A 10,722-nucleotide genomic window follows, 5' to 3' on the forward strand; every position below is an offset into this window, starting at 1 on the left:
CAGAAATATGTCAGAGGGAATAGAGCTACTAAATGTATTTAAGTAAAAATAAAAGTGAACTTATTAGCTTAGTTTTTAAAAAGATTAGATTACTAGTGCATGAGGGATAAGGGCATGGTAAAAACCATGAGAATGGTACACAAGTGACTGAGTTTGGGAAACACCTCTCTATAGAATCTAAAATGTTGCCCCTCTAGGGCAGTAACTTTTCAGAAGGGTATTGGCAAAGCTAGATTGGAAGACCATAAATGATGACTCCTGACCACATTCTAAAATCCATTAGTAGTCAGTCTGGACTCTGAGACCTTTGGAAATATCAAAGAGTCTTTTACGTGTTATATACTTATTATTTACTGTTTCAGGCACAGGTAGTAATTTATTTAGAAATGTTGATAACAGTCCCCTGTTGGAGTTTTGGTTGCCCACACCCACAATGCCTTCTGCCCATTCAGACTCTCCCTGTTAAGCCACAACTGATTGAGGTATTTTGAATTAGGGCATCACTACAGAAGTTAACTATGGAGTTAATGGCTGAAGTTCATGCTCATTGAGAGGCTGACATGTCTGTTCTATGGCAGATATAAACTGAGTAAAAGATGACCCTAAGATGTGGAGAGAAAAATATAGAGCTGACAGACTCAAATGATCAAAAGAAAAGTCACATGGCCTCTGACAGACAAGAGAGAACATCAGTTCTTGACATCTCCCGAGAACATCTGAAACTTGATCAGACTCCATTTTTGTCTTTGGACTCAATAGAACAGGTGCATTTATAAAATGTCCACTCACTCACACCTCTTATACATGTACTTTTTATTTTTCTCAAGACACATTGAATGGGTTTTAATTCCTTGAAACCCTGAGTCCCGACTAGGAACCAAATCAAAAGATATTAAGTGCAATAGAGACATGGGGTAAATAAGAGGCATCAAAGAAGGAATAAAGAAACTAGAAGGCCATTTGATCACTGAGTTACTGTAAAGCCACTCAGAAGAGATCAAGGGTTTTTTTTTTTTTTACATGAGCCTTTGAAGTTTCTTTTTCTTGACTTGTCTCATATTCTCCAGCAACCCAATCATTTGTGTCATTGTATCAAACTCTGGTGTTTTCATATGAAGATTTTTCTTTCAACCCATGTAACAAAAGTCATTTGTATGGATTTTAGAAGATGAACTTTTATTTCCTTTTTTCAAAATTCCTTTTGTTCATCTTCCTCCTCCTCCTTCTCCCACTGACACCCAAGACACACCCACACACACAGTCTGGCATAAGTTAAGAGTTGACATACATCCAATTGTTTGACTTAGTGAAAATCAAACTACTACATATGTGTATTTGAAAACAGCAATTATTCGCTTAAACTTCCCTTAGCTACATGTTCTTATGTTTCAATTCTAATTAATAAAAAGATATTTTAGCACAGTCTTTTAAAGTGGCATACCTGCCTATGCCTGTGTAATAGTCATGATGCAATTCAAGTACTAAGCCTCTTATTCTTGGCATTGTTGGCTGCTTTTTTACATCCTTCTTCTAACAAGAATAATCAATACTTTTTTTTAATTGATTGACCTTCCTATGAACCTCCTAGGAGGATGCCCATCAGTTTCTTCCATTCTGTCTGGATAAAAAGAATAGCAATAACAGTTTACAAAGCATATTCACATTTACTATAGGGGACTCCAGTTCAACATAAGTATACATGGGGCTTTCCTTAGGAGAGTACAGGTAACAAAGTATGTAAGCAATTACAAGATATTGTGTTGAAAACTAGTTTGGAAACTATGGCTTAACATTTCTTAACTAACTAAATCCTGTGGTTTTATCTAACTGCATTAACTCAACAAAGACATCTCTAATACTTACAGTGTTGTGCATGCACATATGCCTACACATTGAATACTTTTCCTGAAATGACATCCAACTCCACAATCCAAGGTAGGTTGGAAGCCAGATAGAATGGAATATTTAAGAAGAAAGTCTCCAAAAAAGGTTCAACTGGTTATGGTGAAGGGAATGGCATTGTCCAAGATTTAATGGATCCAAAATTAACATATTTATTTCTAAAAAGGATGGTTGGCACAGGAACACAGAAGGGAGAGAAAGTTGGCTGTTTTCTTTGTATTTTCTGGGTGATTTTCTTTTCAGTGTCACTCCCGGCAGAAAACATATTCAGTGTAAGAGGTCCAGATCTTGTCATCTGTTTGGTCATGGGTGATAGTGCAGGTGCCGGAGGAGTTGCATGCAACCATGTGAAAGCCAGCATCAGCTAATTTATCAAAGGCTTGTTCCAGAAAGGTAAATTTGAGGTAATATCGAGAAGTGTACCTCTCAGGAGGACGGTCAGGGTCTCTGCTCTCATTTAGAGTATCTCCAAATACTTCTTTGGCCAATGAGATCTTACCACACACCATGATTCGGGCCACACGGCGGAATTTGGCATCTGCTTGGCTATCCCTACCCAGAGTATAGGAGCCTCGATAGCCAATAGTGATAAAACCTGCCTTCTTGAGGTCAGAACCAGTGTTTACTGTCAGAGCTGGGGAGTTATCAGGGCCACTAACTTGGATGTTATTACTTGAAGAGATATTACATGTGATGTCAATGTTGGTGGAAAGCTCTTCTACATCACTTTGGCAAAAATCATTGCCAAATGACTTGACCTTATTGATTTTAGGAGCCAACATCTTTACTAACTCTGGTAGCTTGAAGTATTCTGCTTCTCTCTGGAGCCGACCACACTCTGGAAAGTGGTCAGGAAGCACTAGTTTCTGGTCTCTCATGTAGTCTAGCACATAACGAAAGAGGAAACCATCTCTGTCTACAAAGAATCTCCCTTTGTTGTCCTGGGCTAGGGAGCAAGGATTCTTTTCATTGAACATTTCCCAGAGCAGGGAGCCAGGAACACTAACCAAAGTAAGATAGCGAGTGATGTACATCTGACCACCCACGTTGAGTTCAATAATCTCAGGGAAATGACTGAAATTCTCACTTGGTTTAGTACAGCTTGATTTCTCAGGCATGGCCATATTGATCTGCAGGAGCAAAAGACATTGGTTCTAAGTAAAGGTTTACAGTATGGGGATTCTACTTTGAAACAATTTTTTTGCACTCATAAATACTACATACCAAGAAAATTAAGCAAACCATAAACTTTTGCAAATCTGTAGTTAAAACTATTTTTAACTTGTAAATGACAAGATAGAAAAATCATACATAATTTGCTTTGCAATTATATTTTAATGTCCTTCTGAATGTTAGGTGAATCAAATACTCACAATGCTCAATTCATGGCATGTTATCACAGTCCATACAGGGCCCTCTTTTCTTGTGATGTTTGTTTTTTTGTTTTGGTTATTCTATTTTACTTTCACAGTCCATTCCCTTTCCTGTCCCTGGTCCCACCATAGGTTGTCATTCTGATAAATTTAGCATGCATCTTTCTGTGTAAATGTACTCTTGAATAATTAATTTTGTTCTTTTAAATGGATGTATATGTTATTGTATTATATATTTCAGTCTTCATTTATACATATTTATACATTTTTCACTCTCACCACTATATTGTTCAAATTTCTTCATGTTGCTATGTGTATACCTAATCTCTTGCTTCCAATTGTGATATAATACTTTGTGGTATGCACTTACTATGTTTTACTATCTACTCTCCCAGTGACTGACACTCAGATTGCCTCTAACCCCCTGCTCCAATTTATGTTCCTGTTTGTTTCCTAAGAACCTCTGAGAGAACATCTTTAGGCTATATATCCAGCAATGAATTTCTGAGTCACATTGTATGCATATACCTAATTTGACTAAGTCCTGACATGTTCTCTAAAATGTCCCTTGTCTGCATTCCTAATTAATCCTCAAATCCCCACCATACTTTGGCATTACCTAGATTTCTAAATTTTTGCTACTCTACTGGTATAAATTGATAACTCATTGCAGTATGAGAACATTAGTTATAAAATAAAAAATAGGCAACTATTGTAAGACCATAACTTAGTGCTTTCTCACTGTCCAATGTTTCCAACATAAAACATGGTAAGCTCATCACCTTTCTTTGCTTCCCGTTCTTCTTTATCTGTATGTAAGTCAACATTATTGTCTATATTAGATTTTGCTGAACCTCTTCCTACCCCATGGTCCATTTCAATTTCATCTGTTACCAGCTTCTCTCTCTTCTCAAACCATCCTAAACTGTGACTGTGCAAGCCTCAGAACTGTGTTTTTCGCTGTCTAATCTCTCCCTCATAGAAGTTATCCTCTTAAGCTTTTCCAACTGTTGTATTCACTGTGGTTACTGAATGCTAGCCTACTTCTAAACTTCAGCTTGCTGTTGGCAATTGCTTGCTGAATGTGCCAGCAGTAGCTTGAATTCAGCATTTTCCAAAACACATGCATATACAAGAAAGTGTTTTTAAAATCTGAGTTACTATAATTATTTTGCCTTTATATTCCAGCCTAAACAGGTCATATTTTATGACTTTTTCCTGTCAGTAATAGCACAATTTTTCCAGTCATTAAACCTGGAGATTTAGAAACTTTAGAGTCATCTTACTGACCTATTCATCTACCTTAAGTGTATTCCTCACTACCACAGAAATTATTCCTTTATGATGTCTCTTGCATACACATTATTACAACCACCACTTCTATTCTTCACTCTGCCTTAATTGACTTGAACATCTGAACTGATATGTTCATCTCTACCTGAGATCCAACCACATCTGCCCTACACCCTACACCCACCTCCAAAAAATATCCTACATTCTATTACCATATCAATTGTTATCATAACCTTTTGCTCAGTTTACAAATTGTCAGTGACACTATTTTGCCTAAAAATCAACTCTAAAACCCTTACTGTGGAACTCAAACCTATCTATAAACTAGTTCTTTCCTCTCTTTAATGATAAGAATACACTACATAAGACATATTATGTGCCAAGCATTGTTCTTAGCCATAAAGTGGGTACAAACATCCTCATTTGCCAAAGAAAAAAAAAAACAATAGCTTGCCCAATGTGAAACCAACAAATGTCTGAAGTGGTATTCAAACTCTAGCAGTGGGACTCCAATGTCCATGTTTTTAATTGACTGTATCTTCCAAGACTTCTTTATGTATATAAAAATGGTGTAGGTATTATTGCTTGCCCATGATATATTGCCTTTGCCCATACCTTTCCCCTTCTGGAAAGTGTTATTCCATTTCCTTGACATCAAGGACCAATTCAAGTCTAACTAAAATTAACTTCCCTCTCTTCTATATAAATAGATTTGTATAGAAATCTTCTCTTGAAAATTTCATTTTATATTTTACTCTTTGGTTTCCTATTCTTTTTCATAATATTGTAACAGTAGTAGTGGTAAAATAATAACAGTAACTAATATTTGTGAAGCATATATGTGACAATTTTTTATCTCTTTTAATGTGATGACTCAGTTAATATTTCTAACAATCTAATTAAGTAAATACTATTGCAATCCACATTTCTCAAAGGAATAAGCAGGTGCACAGTTCATTATAATCCTTCATACAAATAAGTGTTTTTAGTTTCCACTTACTAATCTACCCTCCACACTATAACTAGAATTATCTTTCTCAAATGTAAAACTGATTATGGCCTTGCATAAACACTGTCAAAGGTTTCTCAAAGTCTAGAGACTGAAGTTCAAATATATTAAATACAGTATATGAAAAGTTTCATACCGGTCTTTGCCTTGTTGTTGGGTTTTCTTTCAACTATCTTTTCTGTTGGTACCCCCAAAATGACTATAAACTTTAGCTACTGAATCTAAATCTAGTTCACCAGACTCATCCACTTTTTTATGTCTACATTGCTTTAACCTAGGATTCTTTCTGCCTGAAATGTGCTCTTTTACTCTTCCTACCCCAACCTCCCTGTAGCTTCTTGATAAATATTATAACATAGTATAGTTTAGGAAGGTCTGAGTTTGAATCCCACCTCTGCCATTTATTAGCTGGGTAACTTAGGACAAATTACTTATTCTCTATGAGCCTCAGTTTTCTTATCCAGTAAATGGATATAACAAAAGATTCACAAGATATGGAGGAAATTATATATAATGTAATGTACTTCACACAAGTACATTACACATATGATATGCCTATCATATAGTAAGTGCTTAATGGCTGTTTGATTATATTGACTCCCTTAGCACATCTTGGGACAGTCATTGAAAGATTGCAATCCACCAGTTGATTGTGGTACTAGAAGTCTTATAGTGATCCATTAAGATTCTGATAACATAAAACATTCTTTTGAACTGCCACTTCGATCCTTCATATTCTTTATTTTTGCTTCGGATTGGAAATATATCTTAGAGCACTTATAATATAATGCACCATTATTTATACTGTTGTCCCAAATAATCTCTGAGATATTTAGTAATCTTGACCTAAAAATCTCTGGAGTTTAGCAAGTAATAAACTTATAGTAAGCAATTAGTGAATGATGAGTAAACCACCAATAAACAAATGTGATATAAATTTCATTACTTTCACAATCCCACATTATATAAGTAGAAATACATTTATAGAAATTCATTTTAAATACATGTATGAGTATATAAACAATAAATATGGATATGTTAGATTTTGAAGATTTCTGAATGCAAAAAAGCTGTTATATAGTCCCTCTAACAACAATAATAAAGGTCAGAGATAGTTGTTCTCCATTGTACAAAAAGATCATTTTATAACACAATTAAGCAGGTGAAAAATAGTAGTATAATGTTTATACCTTGTTGTTTCAGGTTTTTCTTTCTTGATGTTTTAGAGTTACTTCATTTGCTCAAGTCCACTGATGGTTTAAAATCCTATGACCCAGTGTGTCACATTCAGCTTGAGAGGTGAAGGTGGGTAGTCTATTTTGCCTCTCACATTAGAGTAGGAATTTTAGTTAAATCCTAAAGATTGAACCTTTATTTCTGTAGGAAGAAGTCAAAAGGGGAAAATTTAGAACTAGAACTGCAGAAGATCCTCAACTGCCACACGTCCCTATGGTACAACCACAGCCATATTTGAAAACATAAATACAACTTTTACTCTGAAAGTAATTCATAAGACTACTCCTGATAACTAGGAATTTCAAGTAATTTTAAATAAATAAAAATAGAAGCAGTTTTCCCAATAACAAAAAATGAAGTCAGGAAGGACATTTCCCAAACAGGAACATTTATTTGCAATGTAAAAATATCTTTTGCATATAAAATTCTTTGGATATGCACCTTTCCCCCCTTCCCCATGCCAGGGTTTCCTGCTCGGCTAGCTTGCTTGGCAGGAAACAACAACAACAAAAAAAGTCTATTCAATCTAACCATTCCTCAGTTTTTTAATTGCTTGTTTGGGATATAACATTTTAACATCTCTTTTTTTTTTTCCTTCTGCACATAAACTTCAAGCTGATAAGGGCTTGTGGTTACCTGCCCTAGGAAATCAAACAAATAAAGGTCTCTGCAAGGAGGAAGTTAAAAGACAGAATGTGAAATGTAAATAGTTTAAATCAGAGGATAAAATGTTCAACCCAGCTGTATGTTGGTTGCAAGCTGGGAAGAGCTGAACTTTACATTTCAGTGTTTCAAAGGCACTAGAGAAAGTAGCTCGTGCATCACTTGCTATCTGTAGTCAAAGAATCCTGCAACCAAGATGCAGTGTTTTTAAAAGAAGAACAAAGTCAAATATATGAAAAAACCCCTGATGCATACCTGAAAATGATATGGAAGCATTTTTCTAAGGAAATCAGATAGTTTATAAATTATCAATTTCCAATTATATTAAACCTGATATCTTTGTGTCCTAATATTTCCTCTCTTCTCTCTCTCTCTCCCTCACAATCCCTCTTCTTTTTGGACAGTCTGTCTTAAAAATACACTCACTTATAAAAATGAACACATTGATATGATTTTGAAATGTGGTTCCCACATTTATGTTGTTCCATTTCAAAGAGATTCGAGAAAATAAAGTAGGTAAAAGCTGAACTGGAAGTGTAAGCAAAAGGAAAAAAGCAAGTTTAAATAAGAATTAAGAAATAGTTTTATTGTCCTACTTAAAGGGGAAAATCCTCAGCAGCATTCCCAGCCCTTACTAGTAACTTGAACCTATGGCTTTTTCTCTGCTCATAAAAAAACAATGCTAGTACAGAGATGCTTTAAAAATTCAAATAAAAAATAACCAAATGAAAGACGCTCTGAATTTTCAGAATTCCCTTTCAGGGAAGAAACTTGCTTGCTTTTGGATCTCTAGGCAGGTTTCACATGCAGTCCTCTCTCAGTACACAGAAAGAACACACAGAGACATGTGTATCCCCAGCTCAAATACAGAAGCTCCTGAATTCCAGAAGCAGTGAACTGGAAATGAAAGATAAGGGGATCAATTGAGTAGTTACCTCGAATCTCCAGCTACTCGAATATTGCCAAGCACAGCCTCAGCCCCTCTCTGCCTCGCTGCAGGCTTGGCTCAGCTTGTGAAGTGCCCTCCTGCTCTCTTCCCTCTCCTTTGCTGTGCGCTTTGGTGCTCAGTCTAGATTTCTTCTTTTAATACTAGGAAGCCTTTAGACTCTCCCCTCCCTCTATGACATACTTGGCTCCCTCCCCAGACAGCCTCCCAGATGGAAAAGGCCAGCTTTCTACTCTGCAGTTTCAGGAAGAAGCAACGTCCAGAAAGGGAAAAGATGGTGGTGGTGATATTAATAAAAGAATAACATTTGGGGATAAGAGAAATTTTTTCTGATATTTTGTTGGTTCAGAATGAACACATAAACATTTAGCAGCTGCAAATTGAGTGTGTGCTTTTTTTAAAATTAAAGACTTGGTTGAATTCTCAACATGGATGCATCAGATCTGTTTACTTTAATAATGTTATTGCAATAAACATTCAAATGACCTCCATAGTTCAAGTAAATCACTTCTTTTGTACTAGATACTATGTTAAATATTGAGGATAAAGAAACAAATTAGTCACATAAGCCTTATATTTTAGTCCAAGAGAAAGATTTGTGAACAAATAAATTCAATACAAGTTAGTGTTATGGAAGAAATATGCACATGGTGCTGTAATAAAAAGGAAATACCACTAGGTCATGTAGGTGTTCCCAAAGACTTCATGGAAGAGACATCTACACCAAGTTTTATCAGATGAATAAGAATTAGTAGGAAACATATTCCAGGCAGAAAGAATAGTGTTAGCAAAATAGGTTGAAAGAATATGTCATGTATTAACAGTCACCTTTTTTAAATGTTGGAATAAGGAGAATCAGGCTTTTATAATTCCAAACTCTAAACTAATTTTCTTCAGATTATCTATGCAATTCAAGTAGAGAATGAACAAATTATTTAATATGGATAACTCTAACCTAATGATTGTATTTCATGTGCAATTTTTTCTCTTTTACCTCAAGTTGAATTGCTGAATTAAAATGTGGATTTTTCAAAAAGAAATTGTAATTGTTGTCATGGCCATGTCTCTCTGAACCTTGTACATATACACACTTAATGCAATCCTCATCAAAACCCCAATGACAGTTTTTTTAAGAAGTAGAACAAAAAATCATCAGATTTGTATGGAACCACAAAAGACCTCAAAAGCCAAAGCAATTCTGAGAAAAAAGAACAAAGCCAGCAGAACCATATTCCTTGACTTCAAATTATGCTACAAAGCAACAATAATCAAAGCAGCATTGCATTGGCAGAAAACCAGACAGAGAGACCAATGGCACAGAATTGAGAATCCAGAAATAAACTCATACGCAGTTGAGCAAATAATTTTCAACAAAGGAGCCAAAAACATACAATGGAGAAAAGAAAGCCTCTTCAATAAGTGGCGCTGGGAAAATTGGAAAGCCACATGCAAAAGAATGAAACTAGACTGCTCTTTGATATCATATACAAAAATTAACTCAAAATGGATCAAACACCTGAAACAATAAATTACGTAGAAGAAAACATTAAGTATTATACTTGTGGACCTTGGTATTAGAGAATACTTTATGAATTTGATGTCAAATGCAAGGGTAGCAAAAGAAAAATTGAAAGGGACTATATCAAACTAAACCGATTCTGCACAGCAAAAGAATCTGCCAATAAAACAAAAAGGCAACCAACTGAATAAGAGAAGATATTTGCAAAGAATAGCTCTGACAAGGGGTTAATATGCAAAATGTATTTAAGCCTGGCTGGTGTAGCTCAGTGGACTGAGCGTGGTCCTGCAAACCAAAAGGTTGCAGGTTCGATTCCCAGTCAGGGCACATGTCTGGGTTGTGGGCCAGGGGCCCAGTGGGGAGCTCATAAGAGGCAACCACACATTGATGTTTCTCTCCCTCTCTTTCTCCTTCCCTTCCCCTTTCTCTAAAAATAAATAAAATATTAAAAAATAAAATAAAATACTCATACAACTCAATGCCATAAAAAACAAACAATCCCATTTTAAAAACATGCACAGAGGACCTGAGCAGACACTTCTTTCAAAAAGTCATAAAAATGGCCAACAGATATATGAAAAAATGCTCATCTTCACAAGCTTTTAGGGAAATGCAAATCAAAACTACAATTAGTTATGACCTCATACATGTTAGAATGGCTGTTATCAACAAAATAAGTAATAACAAATGTTGGAGAGGTTGTGGAGAAAAAGGAACCCTCATTCACTGCTGATGGGAATGTAAATTGGTACAGCTACTATGGAAAACAGTACAGAGGTTC

General features: G+C 35.5%; 1 protein-coding gene across 2 annotated transcripts; it reads right to left on the reverse strand.

Moving 5' to 3' along the window:
- Window positions 1-831: 831 nt before the first annotated feature.
- LOC114504990 (BTB/POZ domain-containing protein KCTD12-like) lies at window positions 832-8,541 on the reverse strand. 2 transcript variants are annotated; one of them, XM_036016553.1, is made up of 3 exons: window positions 8,412-8,541; window positions 6,768-6,954; window positions 832-3,032 (listed from the first exon to the last, which is right to left on the reverse strand). In XM_036016553.1, the coding sequence occupies exon 3, from the start codon at window positions 3,024-3,026 to the stop codon at window positions 2,148-2,150; it is 879 nt and encodes a 292-aa protein (XP_035872446.1). In that variant the 5' UTR covers window positions 3,027-3,032; window positions 6,768-6,954; window positions 8,412-8,541; the 3' UTR covers window positions 832-2,147. The 2 variants fall into 2 exon arrangements, with proteins under 2 accessions (XP_035872446.1, XP_028378631.1); XM_028522830.2 differs by lacking the exon at window positions 8,412-8,541 and having other exon boundaries at window positions 6,768-7,151.
- Between the last annotated feature and the right edge of the window lie 2,181 nt (window positions 8,542-10,722).

The sequence above is a fragment of the Phyllostomus discolor genome, chromosome X, assembly GCF_004126475.2.
Source record: "Phyllostomus discolor isolate MPI-MPIP mPhyDis1 chromosome X, mPhyDis1.pri.v3, whole genome shotgun sequence".
Taxonomy (NCBI): Eukaryota; Metazoa; Chordata; class Mammalia; order Chiroptera; family Phyllostomidae; genus Phyllostomus; species Phyllostomus discolor.